General features: G+C 47.5%; 1 protein-coding gene across 2 annotated transcripts in view; it reads right to left on the bottom strand.

Annotated features, from left to right (window-relative positions):
• The window catches only part of SLC35F3 (solute carrier family 35 member F3), a 413,829-nt gene that overhangs the window by 90,691 nt on the left and 303,980 nt on the right, over positions 1 to 19,158 (bottom strand). The window contains exons 1-2 of one of the 2 annotated variants that reach the window (XM_004028611.5): positions 17,470 to 17,890; positions 325 to 649 (exon numbers count right to left, since the gene is read on the bottom strand). In XM_004028611.5, the coding sequence (XP_004028660.1) occupies positions 325 to 649; positions 17,470 to 17,545 (401 nt within the window). In that variant the 5' untranslated portion in view covers positions 17,546 to 17,890. Of the gene's footprint in view, positions 1 to 324; positions 650 to 17,469; positions 17,891 to 19,158 lie in introns of those variants that run through there. The other variant, XM_055372857.2, reaches the window with a different exon arrangement.

Below are 19,158 nucleotides of genomic sequence, written 5' to 3'. Positions count from 1 at the left end.
GATGAACTGAGCTACACAGTTCTCCCATTTCTAAGCTTTCTGGGGACCTACTACTTGCCGTCTCTGGAAGACGCTGCTGCCTGCTTTTATATAAAGGGGCTCCCAGGGCTGAGGGGCAGGAGGTAGAGGAAGGAGGCGTTCACTACCCAGGGTAGACAGAATTCTGCTCCCGACCCCACTGAGAGCAGGTGCATTCACTGCAACATCTCTCCAAGGGCTCCCACCGGCTCATCCCAGCGCCTGCCACCGGGGGCAGCTCTGCAGAGTCAGCGCTGGATGGAGCAGCCCCGGGTCAGGAGGCCTCCTCATGCAGGACGCGCCTACCTGTATCGCTGCTTCACAGACTGCTTCTCTGTGGACTTGCAGACGTGCCCCACGTAGTACAACGGGAAGAATAAAAAGTTCCAGTTGGTGGCAAACCACGTGAGGGTGAAGGGCGCGTCGAACTTCCTGAAGGTCAGCTTGGCGAGCTGCGTGGAGCCCGCCCACGAGGAGCACACGCACAGCACGACCGCCACGCCCCAGAAGATCTTCTTGAGTTGCGCCCGGGAACACGTCCAGCAGCGGCGACTCGCTCTCCCGCCGGCCTCCACCCCGGCCGGTGCCTGGGCCTCCGCCGGGCCCGGGGAGTCCCGGGGGCGCTCCTCCCCTGGGGAAGAGAAGGGCGTGGTTAGCGGGGCTTGCAGACCTTCACCCCTGCACTTCGCAGGGCGCTGCCCTGCAGCCATTGTCACCACCAGCTACCTGGGGGCCCGGGGAGATAGCGGGTGCAGGGGCGGCTTCCAGGGCGGCTGTGTGACACCAAGCTGCAATAGAAAACGTTTGCACTGGTTTTCCTATCCTCCAGGACCGCGGCTCTCCAAGTGTGGTCCCTGGGCCGGGCAGCGTCAGCACCCTTCCCCGTCCGTCCCCGGAACGTGTTGGAAATGCAGAATCTCAGGGCTCACCCCAGACTCCAAAATCAGAACCTGCGTTCCTCAGGTGATCTGCGTGCTTTGGGAAACACTCCTCCAGAACACACAGAGCAGCTGAAATATCTCCACTCTCATTTATGTCAGTTGACGAGTACTCACGTGCTCCTGGGTGCGGGGCAGTACTGGGGGCTGGAGATTCCTACAGGGGGAGGTCTTGACCTCTAAAAGGTCCCAGTACCTTGACAGAAGTGGCCTGTTACTTAAAGGCACGGTTGGCCAAGACTCTCTCCTCTTATTTTGTACGTACAGCAAAAATAGACTTCGCCACTCTTACTTTTCTATCTGCTTTAACTGGCTTCCTGCTGATAGCCTCCAGTCCCACTTCGAAGCTTTACTTAAAAACCACAACCTCTGGCAGCTGGTGTGTGAAAGGCCACAGACACTCCATTCTAGAGCGGTGTGATTTCTGGAAACCAGGCTGCAGCCCAAAGCTTGGCTCTGCGGCAGTGTTGTTCCCGCAGACCAGAGGAAGGTGAAAAGGCGTTATTTTCCACTGTTTGCTTTTTCATTCATGATTGTGTGCGTGTCAGTCAGCTGGAAATTTAAACAAAGCTGTAGCTTGTGTCGGGTGTAACTACGGATGGATGCAAATTTCCAGAAGGCAGTGTACTTGCCTTTTATAATGATGTTGTGCCTGGCACCTAGCTGAATGGAGGCACATTAGTGCTAAGAGGCCATTTTCACTCTAGGGGAGGAAATGAGTCCTGAATATATTGGGGTCAAACGTGCTTTCTCTACATTGTTTAAACTTAAATAACTTTAATAACAAACTGAGTTTTGTATATCATACTTTCTGAAGCATTATGAGTCTATGAGGCAAAATTGTGATTCAATGTAACCTATTTTTCAGGTGTTAGCTAATATCGTTAACCACCAGCTGTGCTGTATCTGTTTTAGCCAAAGATAAACTGAAGCATTACATGGCTAGTCAAAGAGAGATAATGTACTTTATTGGGCCAAATTCTGTTTCACACCATCTCTATTGTGCTTCATTACTTGCTTTATTCATAACCTCCCTCCTTCTCTTACTTTTCATGTGCTCACATATCCAAGTTGAAAAGCCCCTGGAAAACCAAATGTCTCGCCACCCTCTGAGCTTCTGACAAGCCGTCTGTTCCTGCATGGGCTGCAGGGCAGAAAGATGTGGAGGACAAAAAGGAAGATTGATTTCCAGCCTTTTGGGGGATCTGCGTGCTTATGCCCTCCTACCAGGATCTCTTGACTTTCCTCACCGTGAATTTCCACAACTTAATGCAATTGCAGTTTCAGACAGAAGCATGCACATTTCAATTTACACACGGATTACCTGCCATTTTGAATTAACATCTGCAGCTGTTCATTATCGGGATAATTTGCAAGGAGTGTTGGAGGTTAGAGGGGTTTGTCACTATTAGCATCACTGTCAAAAACTCATCCTGAAAAGACGATTGTAGAGATGAAAAAAAAGTTCACAAAAATAAAATGCAGCTTCACAGTAATAACTTCCAGTGAAAGAATGGACTCCAAAAGAGGCTGAATAAATTCAGCTCACAGCATGTTTCTTCATTGAATGTTTTCATTATAGCAAATTAAGCTTTAAAACTTAGCAAACTAGGCAGTGATGCTGCATAGCTTTTACAATGAAGGAGAAAATCATCAAATCATGTAATTTGGTATTGCTAAAATGTTTCTATGGATTTGGATTAAAGAAGTTGTTCTCTAACTTTGTAACCTCTCTGGATCCTCAAAACAAACGAATATGAACAATTACAAACAAAATTAAGACACTTAGAACCAAACTCACTACACTGTTATTTGAAAATAACCACATATAAATAGAACAACATTTTCCAAAATATAATGCAGTTAACAGGCATTATAAGGAAAACATATTCCATGCTTGGATAGATTTGAAAAACACCAAGTAGAACAGACAGGTTCCTTTGCTGTAGGAATATTCAGGGTCAATGGATATTGTGAATTTTCAAGAGGCTGCTTCCCATATTATTTAAATGTGTAACGCCTGTGGTAGGGACTACTGTACTCTGGAACATACTTTGGGAAACACTGGAATATACCCATAAAGAATAATAGACAACCAAACTCCATTCATTGCAAACCTCCCACTTCACTATACTGTGTCTCTTATAATAATAATAATCACTCATCAATTTCATTACCTCATTCTTCATACTGCTAAACACGTCGCACCTCATATAAATAAAAAGTATTCTTTATACATACATCACAAAAGTGCTAAATAGTAAAAAGAAAAAGCAATTTTTAGTGATGTTAGCACCCAGGGATATCACAATTCACATTGGCTGCTGCATTTTCCCTAGTCTTTTGTGTCTGTGCAACACACAGACACACACACATACACACACCCCTCTCAGCAGAACCGTGCCCCTAGTACAAATGGACACACAAACCCACACACACACACACTGAAAAATTGGGATCACACTGTGTTTTTATCTTTCGTTTATTTAACCTAACATAATGAACGGCATGCACTTTTTACATCTCACAGGGCTATGTATGGTGCAATGCATCCTCAGAGCCTTTCAATCAGACAGGAAATCACTGTGAAACATGTGCCCTGTGCCAAGAGCTTTGGGTGGTCTATAAATAAGTGTAAAGCGTGATCACCGTCTTTCAGGAATGGACAGTCTATGTCAGAGTGACGAAAGATCCATGAAGGAATTACAGAACAATTACGTGTAAAATAGAGATTCTGACTACATAACAGGAGTTCTGCAGAGAGCGTGGCCAGTGTGCATTGGGATAATAGTGAAAAGAATCAGAAGAGGCAGGTGGTTGGCCTGGGCCTTGGAGGATAGAACATAAAAGTAAGTAAAATAGGAGCAAAGTTCAGGGTCAGGAATACACATGACCTGGAGGGGCAGTGAGGATGGTGGTGAGATCTGAAATGCACTGCCATCTCGTCACTCTGCAACGCCTCATTTTGCTTTGGTTAGACATGCCACAGGAGAAACTGCCAGGTTTGCTGAAGGGACTGGAGCAAACTCAGATGTGGACTGATCCTACTTTATTAAGGAAGTGCAAGCCACAACATCCATAACAAAGTAATATTAGTTGAAGAATAAATGTAGAGTGACACAATAATTTTGCTTAGCAGATGCATTTATTTTCTACTATTGGAAATGCAACAAATGCACCCCACACTTGACATCATTTCCAGGGTCATTTTCAATGAACTGGCCAATTGATGCTCAAACAGGTTTCAGACAGAAGGAGTTACAATGAGGAAGCTATATCTCTTTTCAGAAGCCTTTCAAATCTTCTAAGTGTAGGAAACTTTTGTTTAATTCTGCCCCCCACCTCCAAAATTTCAGGTCAAGTGTTGCCTTTGTTTGATTTCACTCCTTTATCACAGTTGAAAGAGGCAGTGCCGGCCGGGCACGGTGGCTCACGCCTGTAATCCCAGCACTTTGGGAGGCCGAGGCGGGTGGATCACGAGGTCAGGAGATCGAGACCATCCTGGCTAACATGGTGAAACCCCGTCTCTCCTAAAAATATGAAAAATTAGCCGGGCGTGGTGGTGGGCACCTGTAGTCCCAGCTACTTGGGAGCCTGAGGCAGGAGAATGGCGTGAACCTGGGAGATGGAGCTTGTAGTGAGCCGAGATTGCGCCACTGGACTCCAGCCTGGGCGACAGAGCTAGACTCCATCTCAAAAAAAAAAGGAAGAAAGAGGCAGTGCTTCAAGGAAATCGATGCCAAAATTAGTCTCACACTGTTTACTGCCACAGCTCCTGGGACCATTAGTACACAACTAGAAATACTATTTATGTCACCCTCACCTTCACTCTCCAACGCCCCTTCCCCACTAACAATCCCTCTGTTTATGATCATCTTGTGCCTTAAATTCTAATCTTGTACCTTAGCCAGCAGTTCTGGGAGCAATGCAAAGTAGATTATACACTGTGGCCCAATGCTCGTGCTGACAGATGCTGTAATTGTGGATTCAAGCATCTCCCTGAAGCTGTGTCACCTCAATTCTGTTTATGCTACTTAATTCATCCATAAATGCTGGAGGACAGGCGGGTTCATCCCAGTTCTGTTGCCTGAGTTGCTTCCATTGAGCACGTGTGTGTGTGTGTGTGAGTGTGCGTGCATGCATGCGAGTGCAGGGGGAGTGTTCTTTTGTGCACTTTATATACTCCATGGCATGGTGAGATGTAACCATGCCTGTGTGTGAGCTTCCATTTTAGCCCTGTCTTAGTGTCCTGAGGGCTGTCAGGCAATAAACCCCGCCACCTGCAAAATCACACTTTTTGCTTGTGACCAAAGACTCTTGACCAAAGAGAGAAAGGATTCACACTCTTTGGTTAAGCAGAAGTAGTACCTAGAGGCAATGTCTGCACAGCAGAAGGAAACTCAGGTCACAATGGGTGAGCTGAAGGTCGAGGTTAGCTACCAACTCATTCGGGTACCAAGGCACATCCTTAGTCCCATGAGCTGTCCACTGCTTAGGCCTGAGAAAATGATGAATTGGGTGCTTTTTTTTTTTTTTTTTAACTTAATGTAAGTCACTTCTACAATGAAAAGCAAGAAAGAATGGAAAGTCATTCATTCTCATGTCATAAAATGGCCCTTTTGAACTTTCAAGAGACCAATAATGTTTCTTTTATGAGCTTCCCCGAGAATAAGTGGACCCTTGTTGAGTCCTTTCTGAAAAAGTCTCCAGAGTTTACCCTTAGAAAGTGCTCAAGTCCTTTCTTTAGGGTAAGGGACCCAGAGCAGGGATCAAAGACCACCAGCTGGCTGGTGTGACCCAAGCCTTTCAAATGTAAAGGAGATAGAATTGCACAGGAAATGGGAGATGATGCCTTGCAACTGACATCTATTTCAGTAAGGTCTATAGAGTTATTTTATTTGTTTACAGCTTTATTGAGATATAATTCTCATACTATAAAATTCAGTTAAGTACACAACTCAGTAAGTTTTAGCAAATTTGAATTGTGAAACCATTACCATGGTATCATTTTGGAACATTTCTATCATGCCGAAACGAGTTCTTGTGCCCATTTGAAGTTCTCTCTGTTCCCAGCCTCAACCCTAGGCAACCACGAATGTGTTTTCTGTCTCTATAATAATTTGCATATCCTGAACATTTCATATACATATACAGACTTTCATATCTGACTTCTTTCATTTAACATCATGTCTTCGGGGTTTATCCATGTTGTAGCATGTGTCAGCAGTTCATTCTTTTGATGCCTGAAGAGAATTCCATTGTATGGATATACCAAATTTGGCTTATCCATTCATATATCGATGGACATGCAGATTGCTTTCAGTTTGGGGCTGCTGTGAAGAATGCTGCTATGAACATTCACCTATAAGTCTTTGTGTGGATATATATTTATTTCTCTTGGGTGGACTAGTTTTTAGGCCACTCATTCAACAAATCTTAATTGACCACCTACTTTGCGGTACAAGGCAGGTACAACTTTTCCCTCATAGAGCTTGCTTAGTCCAAGTGGCAGTGCTTAAAGTACCCACATTTTAGAGGCTTAAGTGCATCTAATTGCGTCCAAATGGGACACAGTTGAGAGCTGCTCTGGAAACTAGAGTTCCACCTTCCCCCATCCCTCAACTCCTGCCCCTTTTTCCTAGACTGCATGAAAGACAGGGTCTGATGAAAACTTTCCCATTTATTGATTACTGATGAGTACACCATCCCAGGACCTGGCCAACAAACCAAAAATGTTTTGTAAAATGAGGAGCTTAGAAGAAAGCTTTTGTTTATGGCCATTTGCAAGTGTAACTTGTCTTCCAAACAATCCATTTCAGGCTTTGTTTATCTTTTCTACTCATTAAATACTTGCTCAGTGAATTTATGTGTGACATTATTTTTAGGCAGTGATGTAGAGGAAAGGGGAGGAGACTTGCAGAAAAGGCTTTCACATGCATAAGGCCAACTACATGCCCCAAACATCCCAAAGCAATTCGCACTTCACGTGTCCCAACCCACTTGCCCTTGCCAGATCATCCATATGGATTCCTGGACTTTGGGTCAGAAAACACTGCCACCATTCACATGCGGCCGAAGCCCCAGTCATGCTCCTGACTAGCATAGGTTCCAGGGAAAGAACATAATCTATAGATAATTGAAGTTAGGTGTTGACCGTGGGTAAAGAAAAAGGAGATAGTATGGAGAATTAAAGGGGCAAGTGATGGTTAGACACCCAATACATACACCACACTCTCTGCCAGTAGATGTTACATATCTTTTTATATCCATCATGATGGTGGAGATCAGTAAGGTTATTTCTCTTTTGTATATTGGACAGCTGAGGTTCTGAGAGTTAATATCCCAAGGATACAAATCAGTGAGCGGCTAAGGCACTGTTTTAACTTGGTTCTGTTTGACTCCAGAGCATCAACGGGAATACAGAATGTACTCATTCCTCTCGTTCTCCCCTTTGAAAGTTGACCAAGGTCACGGTGCTGAACATCTCATTCAGAACTGCATGTCACTAAAGAGGGACTTCAGGTATGCAGAGGACAGAAACACATTTGTAACATGGAAAAGACTGAGTGTGTATGGGACCCTGCACTAGGATTTGCTATTATGGAAAGAGGGTGTTATGGACTGAGTGACTGTGTTCTTCCCAAATTCATGTGTTGAAGCCCTAACATCCAGTGTGGTTGTGTTTGGAGACAGGGCCTCTAAGAAAGTAATTAAAATTAAAGAGGCTGGGAGCAGTGGCTCACGCCTGTAGTCCCAGAGGTTTGGGAGGCCGAGATGGGTGGATTGCTTGAGCCCAGGGGTTCAAGACTAGTGTTGGCAACATGGCGAAACTCCATCTCTATAAAAAAATACAAAAAATTAGCTGCGCATGGTGGTGCTTGCCTATAGTCCCAGCTACCTGGGAGGCTGAGGTGGCAGGATTGCCTGAGCCCAGAAAGTTGAGGCTGCAATGACCAGTGATTGCGCCAGTGCACTCCAGCCCGGGCATAGGAGTGAGACCCTGTCTTAAAAAACAAACAAACAAACAAACAAACAAAAAACCGAAAAAGGTTAAATGAGTTCATAAGGATGGAATTCTAATCTTGTAGGATTAGTGTCCTTATAAGAAGAGACATCAGGGAGTTTGTTTTCTATCTCTCTCTCTCCATACACACATCAAGAGAAGGGGTCATGTGAGGACACAGAAGGCGGCCGTCTGCAAACCAAGAAGAGAGCCCTCCCCAGAAACTAAATTTGCCAGCACCTTGATTTCAGATTTCCAGCCTCCAATACTGTGAGTAAAAAAAATGTCCTTTTTCAAAAGCTATGATATGTTGTTATGGTGGTGCTAGCTAATACAAGGGGTTACAGTAGGGAGTGTACTGTGCTTGAGAAGGTGTAAGGCACGGACCAAGAGCCACCACTCTGCAGAATGTGTATGACATGCTACAGATGGCAGAGTATTTATTTTGATAACCTATTAGGAGAATAAATAACTTTATTGGATTATAAATATTATATGCTATCTTATATTTGTTTGCCTCCTGTGAATTGCTTGAATCTTTGTTGTAAAGTTATTTCTGGAGGCAGCGTGTAGAGCTAGGAGAAAACATGAGAGTTGTGAAGTTGTGTTTAAAAACAAAATTAGTGTTTTGCACTGGGAAATTATTCCTCTGGTTAGGATAAAGAATCAGGAGGTGAACAAAAGTTGCTTTTTGGGGTTGGAATGGGGTGGTGGAGGCTTCTTTGAGATGTGTCTGATCTACTCTGAAGCAGTCTGAGAGCTGGTAAGAGTCAGGTCTTGATCCAGCTCACTTTTCCCACCCATCATCACCATCTCAGTAATCAGACACCTAAATCGGCATTTCTACCTCACTTCCATTTCCTTAGAGGTCCCTGAATAACTCTCAAAGGTCTGAATAATTTCATGCAGTGGATTTAAGACAGTCCTGGAATGTACTCAGCCTAAGGAATCATGACTCTCGAGAAACTGACAGGGTATGGGTAAGCCTTAAATAATACTGTTTGTGCCCTGGGGGAAGAGTCAGTGCCTCCTCTTGGGAGGAAGCAGAGCGCTATGTTTTAATACTTGGTCTGAAAGCATCTGAACCTGAGGGCATCAGTTTTAATCCATATGCACTGCTAGTTACGGCTTATGCAGCCTCCTGGAATTTCACCATTTTCTGTGGCCTGGGCACATGATGCCTCCATATACACCAGTTGGTTTACCTGGTGATGTTTTGGTGCTGCTAATGACCTGCATACTCCTCTTTGCTGGTGTTTTTCTTCATCAGATTTTTAGCATCTCCAGATTCTTTGGCTTCTATGTGGACTGAAATTTGGCTGTTGGAATGCAAAGGATGAACCACAGTTTTACAGGAGGGCAGGTTATATGCAGGACAGTACCTCCAGGCAAAGACACTGCCCTCTCCTGCAGCCTGAGGGCTCTTGAGGAAGAGGGGCATGCTGGAGCCTTCTCCTGTGAAGTGGCCAGCCCACCAGACTCACCATGGCAGTGCTGGGCAGCTATGGGGGGATGGGGGAGTATGGCATCTCTGGTCCTCTAATCAGAAGAGGTGTGGGTTTTGGTTGGATGGAGTGTTAGATGAAAATGAGCGGAACAGAGCAAAATTAAAACACCATTTTCTCAAACATAACTCCAGTTCTCAGCAGAGTTGTTGTGCATCAACAAGGCAGGACTAAACTGCTTGGTCAAGGACCAAGGTGGGGTTGGCCTTAAGGTATTAAACATGACCTCTCAGGCTTAATCTCCTACCCAAGGATAGACATTCTGAACCAACAATGGGTGACATGGCTCAGCTCATTCCTGGGCATTGAGATTTAACATAGAAACACAGGGACTGAGACCAGCCCCAGGCAAAGCTTGGAAGATGCACAGCTTCTCTTTGGCATCTTTCTGTACCTCCTTTTATGCCATCTCATCATCTGGGGTTCCGTCTCATGGAGCAAGTTGTACTCATGTAGCTAGTCTTTCCATCCCCTGCTCAAATACCAAAATCTACTCTCAGAAAGAGCACCTGTTTACATGCACACATATGCTCACATACAGGCACATGCTAGATTCCTTATTGTTCCTGGTCTCAATTCCTCAAAGCTCTGCTCTCTGACTATAGCTAACGAAGAGTTTTAATCAGATAAACCAATCTCTGCTAATGATTAAGCTACTTAGTAGACTCTTAGAATGTTCCTGCCTAAAAAGACAATGGAAGATCTATTATAATCCTCTTTCTTTGCAGCAGGAGAAGCCCAGGCTGCAAGAGGCCAGGCGACATGTCCAATATATTAATTAGCTAATGGAGGAGCAGAAAATGACACCTGAATGTCCTGACACCTCACCCAGTGTTCTTCCCTCCAGTCCCTTCTCCTGAGCTACATGATGTCTTAACCAATGGAAATGTATTATGCGCCAAAAAGGCTTTTAAGAATTAAATCTCTTCTTGGATGTCCCAATAGGGCTGTTCTGAACCCTTTCCCACCTCTTCAAGTCTTCAGTCCCCATCCATCATTTGCGGCAAATGATGACACTTCCTACATTACAAAGATCAAAGTCACCAGCACAGCTCACTTAGCTTCCCTACTCTGCATCTTCATGATTCTTGTCTTTGCCCATTAAGCTTTCTCTGTTCCTTTTCGAAGCCGATCATTCCCTTTCTCTGTCTTGTGCTTCCTCCCTGGTATGCTGCCTCCTCTAGGCCACTGTTGCATTAATTGTTGCATCAATCATCTTTCTTTCGGGGCAACCTCAGACCTGCCCTGGAATCAGCCTGGCTCTCTCAAAAGTTATCTCCCTCCCCCTTAAGACAGCATAGCTTCTCAAACCTCCCTCACTGTCAAACACTTCAACCAAGTACCCAGTAATGCCCCCACCCACCCTTCCAATCTGGCTTGCAGACCAGCACCCGCTTAAAACTGTTTCCACAAAATCACCCTCTCTTGGTTGCATCTGACACATCACTCTCTCTCTTTCTTCTCGGTTTTCTTCTGGTTGTCTCCATGCCACCGTACTATCTGAGTTCTCTGGTCTGGCCGGTCAAACTTCTCTCCTGCCTCCCTTACGTCCTAAATGTGCATGGTCACCAGGATTCTGTGCTTGCCCATTTATTTCCATATCACCTGATTGGTTTCTCAGGCTTCACCACCTCTTTTTGCCACTTTCCTGCCTGCTACATACCTGTGTTTGCAGGCATTGGCCTCAAACTCAACTTTTCTAAACGTGACTCCCCCATCTCTCCCTCCCAGATGAGTTTCCCTTCCTATCTTCACTGTTACTGCTAATGGCATCTCCATTCCCAGAATTGTTCAGGCATAATCTTCAAAGCCGTATTTCATGGCTCTTTTCAGCCTTCCTACTTCACACTCTCACCACAGCCTGTTGATTCCTCCTCTATCCTGTCCTTGTCCTTGCCATCAGATGGTACAGTGGTTAGGACGTGGGCATACCACATGGCAGTTGTCTCAAAGAGTGGGTTACCTGATCCCCCTGCAATCCAAGTCCTCACTGCACAGTGGGAATTACGTTAAGAGCCACTGTAGAGGCATGTTGTGAGGACTAAATGAGGCAACCCAGGTCAAGGGCTCATGGCGAGGAGGAAGCAAATGTTACTACCGCAGTTATTACCATGAGCTCATGTGTGGACTGCTGCTGTCACTCCCCAACATGTCTCCTTGTCACCACTGGATACTTTCCAGCAGAGTTTAAAAAATTTTTTGCTATACCTTCAATATGACACACACGTATGAGCATGTACACATGAGCACACACACACACTCCCCTGAAATGAAAGCATCTTGGATCCACTCTGTCTCTTATTACATTTGATAGACAGTGGCAGTTTTTATTCTATTCTAATTCCTTTGATAAGAAATACTTATTGCGACTGATGAAAGAGATTTCATAACTCAGTTTGAACACCACTGCTGTCCATGACCGTCTTTTCTAAGTTTCGGATGGTGTTTTCTTCTCTTCTCTGGCTCCCCCTGTTTCAATCCTGTCTTCCGAGTCCAGCGTTCAGGATGCCTCAGCATCTGCCCATGGTCTAGCTTAACCTCCCCTCCTCCTGCTTCTTCTGATCACTATGCTCTGGCCCAGTAGACTGCCTGCTGGTCTCCCAGCGCCACCCTCTCCTAGCTCTGCGCCTTTGTCTGTGGCTCCCTCTGTCAGGAAATGCTGTGTTCTCACCTCCCACCTCTGACAGCCCAGGGCAGAGGCAAACTCCTCTACCATGCCGTCCCGACCGTGCTTCCAGGAAAAGCAGTTCCAATAAATGTTTAGGCCGTCACCTGGAGTGTGGTGACAAGGAGAATTCTGAGGCCACATCCAGGCTCAGCAGGAAAGAGTATCCTGTCAGATCAGGTCATTTTGGCAAAGAAGGGGGTAATGACAGCAAGCAAGAGTGCTGCGCAGGGGCCATCTGCATCCCAGCCAGAACTGAGTTCACCCTCAGCTGAAATGCAACATTTACTTTATACTTCTTCCATAGAATCAAAAACATTACATTTCAGCATGCATTCTTTATTGGTATGCCTTTCTGACATTCCTCACTCGATTGGAAGCTCTGTTGGATCAAGGATTATGTTTCACTCCTCTTAGAATCCTCCCAAACATCTGGTTCATTCTCTTGCATATATTAGGTAAAATATTTGATCACTACATGAATGACTTTTGCCACTGAAGTTTTAGACCTAGGGCTAGCCAACCAGGGAAATATTTTGGGTTTGGGGAAACTCTTTGGCAGTATACTTCTCAAGAATCCTCTTGGACTGGGCCAGCATCCTGGGTCTTCATATACTATTAATTGAGCATTCCAGGATAACCGTCTTATCCTGTTGACAGGAACAAGGTAGTCAGACCTACTCTGGGGGCAGCTGAGATCACCCAACACTCCCAAAGGAGAGGCACTAAGAATATGGCACACAGCCATGGGGCCTGTGAACCCCCCATGGGGGTCCCAACCACTGAGTTATATTAGTTATATTACAGTGGGAGCTTTTTTTTGTTTTTGTTTTTTTTTTGAGATGGAGTCTCTCTATGTCACCAGGTCACCAGGCTGGCGTGCAGTGGCATGATCTGGGCTCACTGCAACTTCCGCCTCCTGGGTTCAAGTGATTCTCCTGCCTCAGCCTCCCAAGTAGCTGGGACTGCAGGTGCACACCACCATGTCCAGCTAATTTTTGTATTTTTAGTAGTGACAGGGTTTCACCATGTTGGCTAGGATGGTCTTGCTCTCTTGACCTCATGATCCACCCACCTCGGCCTCCCAAACTGCTGGAATTCCATACAATGGGAGCTTTAGGGAGCATTTACTGAGCATCTACAAAGTGCCATGAGCTGATATAATTCTCTCTCCTACTCAAATGAAATGCAGTTGTGCAAAGGTCTTGCAACATTTGCAGCCAGGTAGATATAGATTTGAAGCCTGGGATCCTTGCTTTCTAATTACAGTTCCTTCTGTGAATGAGTTTTCTGAGCCTCAGTTTCCTTATCTATAAAGTTGGATAATAATACTTACCCTTGCTTAGGGAAAAAATAGAGATAATGGAACAATCTCTCCTGCATAGTACCTGCAATATATTAGGCATTCATTAGCAAAAACTATTATTTGAGTATTAAGAGCAAGATGTCATCACCCCTCCTTTCCTAGGACGGAACTGATTCCTGGAGAGCTTTATTCATTAGCCAGAAATCACTCACCTAGCATGAGAGCTGCATAGACCCAGTCCATCTAATTCCGAAGCCCTCACCCTTTCCACAACACTACTTGCTGCACGCCTCTTGGGGGAATTCATTGTACTGTTCTCAATGATTAATCCCTATTGAATGTAATTTCACTGAACATGAATGAGCTGATTGTGAGTAGAGATGATCGTAGTAAACACTAGTCTATTAGAGATGTGCTACTGATCAATGCTCTGCTTCTGAAAGGAAAGCCAAGCAAAGGATCTGTGAAAACAAGGTATGTTTTTAGACATGACAGATGCCATCAATCTCGCCAGAACACACTTTTCAAGCCTTAACCCCTATCTAAGGCCCAGCCCCACTCTCCTCATGCCTCCGGGCTGGGCCCTAGCATCCATGTTCTCTCTGCCTGAAACTGCCTCTCCTCCCCTCTGCACCAACAAGCTTTCTCATATCCCCCCAGCCTCAGTTGTGATGCCTCATAAGGCCTCCTCCTCAGGAAGGCCCCCTCCTCAGGAAGGCCCCCTCCTTAGAATGGCTCCATCTTAGAAAGGCCTGTTCCTCAGGAATATCTCCTCAGAAAGGCCTCTTCCTGAGGAAGGCTTCCTTCTTAGATGGCCTCTTCCTCAAAAAGGCCTTTTTGTTAGAATGGCCTCCTCCTCAGAGATCTTTCTGAGGAGGCTTCCCCGGGAAGGCCTTCTCCTTAGAAGCCCTCCTTCTCAGAAAAGCCTCCTCTCCTTAGGATATATCTTCTCCTCAGAAAGGCCTCTTCTTAGAAAGGCCTCCTTCTCAGAAAGGCCTTCCCCTCAGAAAGGCCCGCTCAGAAAGTATTCCTCTGTAGAAACCCTCCTCCTCATGAAGGCCTCCTCCTCAGGAACACCTCCTCAGATTGCTCAACTCTCAGTGTCCCTGTGACACCTTGCTTTTCAGTTCAATACCAGAACTTACTACTTTGTATTTGATAATTTATCTATCTATCTGTATGTCTCTTCCCCTCTAGACTAAAACGTCCTTAAGAGAATGAAGCTAGAATTGTTCCTTTTTGCCTTTCCAGGGCCTTGCTAAATTGTCACAGGACACAGAGTAGGGTTGGATGAAGTATTTGTTGAGTAAATGAAGTCATCTTGCCCATCTTCCTGTGTTTGAGTTTAACCAAGCTTTGCCTTTTCTATTTTGGTTTTATATGTACCACATGCTGGTGCCTTCTTGCCTCCCCTTAGATGACACACTCTGCAAGCTAATAAATATTCCTCGCTGGCTGCATTCCCTCCCTGTAGCCTGTCTGCCATCCATACAGAAACACCCACAGCATGGGGACCACCTTGCCCTGTGCATTCAAGTTAAAACAAAATGATTCAACACTTCCAAAACCAGCACATAAGATGCAAATGGTTTCCAAAAAATAGACCAAAAGCCAAACTGAATAAAAACACCAAGGAAAAAAACTAGGCAGAGAGAAAGAGCTATATGTGAGCCAGGCATACCAAGAGCAGGTTTTATCAGGCCCCGATGGGCAGAATTTTGCATGGTATACTTGTAGGTATCCCATGCAAAATGCAACTGGGGGCTTGCTAGGCATTTTCAGCTACCTCTACCTTATTGCATTTCCTCACAGCCTGCTGAAGTAGGTTGTTCCTTCTCTTTTACATTTGAGGAAACTGAGGCTGTGTTCATGATTTACACAAATCCAACTGGAAAATTGGCAGGGCCCAGTCTTGATCCTCAGTCTGACCATTTCTTAGTTCACTATACATTTCCATTATCCACAGGTATTTATGAGGAAATGCTAGTTCCAAAGCCAAGCCCATGGTGAGGCAGTTGCTGGCGTTAGTATGTGCAGGAGACTCAAAGCTCTTTTGGCAGCAGCCCTAAGGGATATTTTTGGGGGGTTGGTGGTTAGTGGGAGATAATTTTCACTTTCATTCCCTGAAGGCAACCTCCAGGCTTGGCCATAGGGAAGTACCTGTGCCTCGCATGCCACTCACTGCCTCCTGCAGCACCTCTGAGGCCACAGCACCCAGTTCAGGTAGCCCCACCATCCGCATCCTGCCCCACTTCCAGTGCAGTTCGAACCTGTCCTGCCTAAGGTGGACTGGGAGTTTCCCAGGGAGACCCCCTGCTGCTGGAGAGCAGAACCAATCTGTCCTACTAGCAGGTAGGAGTGGGCAGCTTCCCATGAGGACCCTATGAGTGAGCAGACACTCACTCCCTGCTTCCCTCAGAGAAATAAATGGCCAATCCTTCCCTCCCCAACTCACACATACATGTGGGCAATGTCTGGGAGTAGGCTTAGAAATACAAACACCCCTGGAAGAGGTAGCACTTGCACTAAACTCAGGTGTAGATGGCTGATATCAAGTCATTCCTGAGGTTGGGATGGAGGAGAGAAGAAGATAGCCACAAGAAGGAAAAAAACCCAACCTCCTAAAGATAGAAAATGTTGAGAAATAGGTAAGTAGTTGCAGTTCAGTGCAAACTGATGTTCTGGAAAAAATGCTTCAGCTTTGGATGGGACAGCCCAGGATTCCATTCCTGCTTCACCACCTACCAACTGTGGGTCTAGGACACGTTAACTCACCTTGCTGGGCCTCACAGTGCTCCTCGGTAGGATGGGGGTCACAGTACTAGGGCAGCTGCAGGCAGGCCTGTGTGGACAGTTGAGCTTGGGATATACAATTACCAAGCCAGCCTCTGTCTTGTCCTTGCTGGTTCTGAGATTTATTGTAATAAACAAGAAGTCACGAGTGGGAAGCAGGGTCAACAGTAGCCTAGAGAAGTCCAGGCTTCCCGGCAAGGGCAGAAGCCAGGCTCTGTCGGAGCCCATGGCTGCCCCTCATTCACCGCTGGCGCTCATGGGCTCTGTTAGCTCAGCACAAGCAAAAGCCTAGAGGGGAGCTCCTGGGACCCAGGGGATGGTCTGTCCGCCTCACCTGGCCAAGGTGGCTTGCTCCTGGCAGAGGGAGTTAGTCATTCCACCTCTGCCTCCTGGGAGGAGGAGTTAAGAACTGGGACTGGCCCTCTGCCCCGCTTCTCCATTGGAAAGCAAGGCCCCTTAGGCCAGCAGAAGCCAGCTGTGTCTGAGGAAGCTCTCCTCGGTGGGCTGCTTCTTCCCCTGTCCTCTCGCTCACATTTCCTGGGTGGGAGCAGTTCCAGGCAGAAAGGGCAACACGGGGAGGAGGACACCTTCTTGGGGCCTCTCACAGCCCTTCCGATCCCTCTCCAGGGCCTGGGAAAGAGCCTGTTTACAGACTGGTGCTGGCTCTTCCCTCACCTGTGCGCCCCGCCCATTCCCAAAGAGCAGGGCAGTCAGTTGGCTGGTGGCCGGAAAGGCTTCGGAACACGCAGGAGAGACGTCTCCTTAGCCCGCTGCAGCCCTCTCCCGCCTCTACCAACCGCGGGCAGCACCTTTGGTCGGCCTGGGGGTGAGGCACAGAGCTCCACACCCAGGCAACTCAAGTGTGTGTGTGGTAAGGGGACACTGGGAGCGGCTGGACGACCCCCTCCTGCCGAACAGACAAGAGCCCCAGGACAAACTGGGATGGAGGTGCGGGTGCAGCTGCTGCCAGATGCGCTGGGTGCTGCCCAGGAAGGAGAGGGCTGGGGAGCCGGGTGCTCACTCGCCGCAGCAGCTCACTCCTGCTCGCCAGGGAGCTCAGGGCAGCCCCTGAAGCTGCCAGATCCCCCCACGCAGGCGGCGGCGCTCTGCACTGCGGAGCCGCGTCCTGGGGGAGCAGTACCCCCAGCCCCGGCGCCCCGCAGCCAGGCAGCCCCCCTCAGGGTCGCAGCATTCCCCGGCTAGGGTGCAGGGACCCCCGGGGCGAGGCGGCCGCGCATTACCTTCCACTTTGGTAAGGGTCAGGACCGGACTGTTGCAGGCGCTGAGCGGGGCCACCCGGGCCGAGTGCTTCTTCATGATGAGCCGGCCGCCTGCAGGAGCGCTGCCGCCGATCGCCTACATCCTGGGGCCGGCTGGAGCGCGTCTCTCCCGGGCCCGTGGCCGACGCGGCCCTCTGCCGCCGGGGAGCACCAGCGGCTCACCCCTCTCAGTCCCGGCCTCCCCGGCTGCCCGCCGGGCTCCGGTTGCCGCGTTGCTCACTGCGGCGGCCGCCCTGCAGCGCACATCCTCCCCGGCCGCGCAGCCACTCCACACACACGCGCGCACAGCCTCCTACTTGGAGGTTGCTGCAAACTCCAACGTCACGTACAAGTGCACTCCCTGCTCCCACCCCGCAGCTCACCTGCTCCGCCCTCCTCCCCGGGACGCCCAGCCCCGCAGCCCTCATCCCTGTCTTCCTCCCAGCCAGGTCCTGACTGCGGCCTCTGGCCACCACCTCTCTGAGAAGCCCTTTAAAAGGACCAGCGCCTGCGGAGGGGAGACCCTGAGAACTTAAGCCTCAGCGTTGCACAAGTTTAAAAAGGGAAGTGCTTGACTTTGGATTGAGAGTTGACTCTTCATTCAGTGTGCGGAAGTCCTGAATTATTTCACAGGGAGAGTTAGAAAAAGCAAAGCTTCCCAAGGCTGCCATTCACTTCTCGAGTCTAGAGGCACATTATCTTGTCTGGCCCCGTGGACAGCTATTTTTTTGCGGGGTGGAGTGGGGGTTGGTTCAAACACCACAGAAGCAAACAGCCACAAGAAAACAAAGGCTTGAAGTGATTTCTGCTCCCACCCCACTGCCTCAGTCTGGAGATCCAAACTCACCTCGGTAGCAGGAAAGCTCCTTTTCTGCCCAGCTCCCAGGTTCTTGCTTCAGCTGCAGATCTGACATTTGCCTCTGCAGGCACCAGCTTCACTGCTGTCACTCAGACACAGCTGTAAGCTACTGGCCGATGGTGCTCATTAAAAAGCTATGACATATACCTATTGCATCACTTGCCAGCACAATCCCTGAGTGACCACTGAGTCCGGAGGGGCATTTATCCCATGACAGTGCATCATCAGAGGTGCCGTGCTATCATCCCTGCAGGTAGGACACACAGGGCTCATGCAGCCCCAGAACTCCCAGGGCCTTGTGTTCATCTCCTTTACAGATGCCCAGCCATCAGTTTGGGTCCCAGCCTCAAGGATCAGTTGAGATTCAAGGTGGGTTTTGTTATTATTGTTGGTTAGATCTTTGCCCAGAATTTCAGAACCTTCAATGCTACCTGGTTTCCTGTCTCAAAGTTAAAATTTCATTGTATTATGTCATTCAAGTCCCCACAAGGGTAGCTCTGTGGAGTGGTGCAGGGGAGAGTGAAACTCAAGCAATAGGGTTTCCTAGCTCAGCACCTACCAGATGTTTCTGGTGACATCCACCTGCAACCCCCAGCTCTCTGGCAGAAGTGGCTCCTAGGAGTTGCTCTTGTTGGATTCTTATTAATTGCCCTCTTGAACAGCTGTAATGAATGGAATGGCTCTGATCTCCAAAAGGCCAGGGCTTCTCAGGGTTGCTTCCTCACCACTACAGCCAAGGAAAAGGTATATAGGGTCCCTGCAGAGCCCTCTAGTGGTACCCCTCCACATTATATGCCTCTTACAGGAAACGT

Source organism: Gorilla gorilla, chromosome 1, assembly GCF_029281585.2.
Source record: "Gorilla gorilla gorilla isolate KB3781 chromosome 1, NHGRI_mGorGor1-v2.1_pri, whole genome shotgun sequence".
NCBI lineage: Eukaryota > Metazoa > Chordata > Mammalia > Primates > Hominidae > Gorilla > Gorilla gorilla.
The sequence above is the reverse complement of the archived record's forward strand: the minus strand, read 5'-3'. Positions and strand labels throughout refer to the sequence as shown.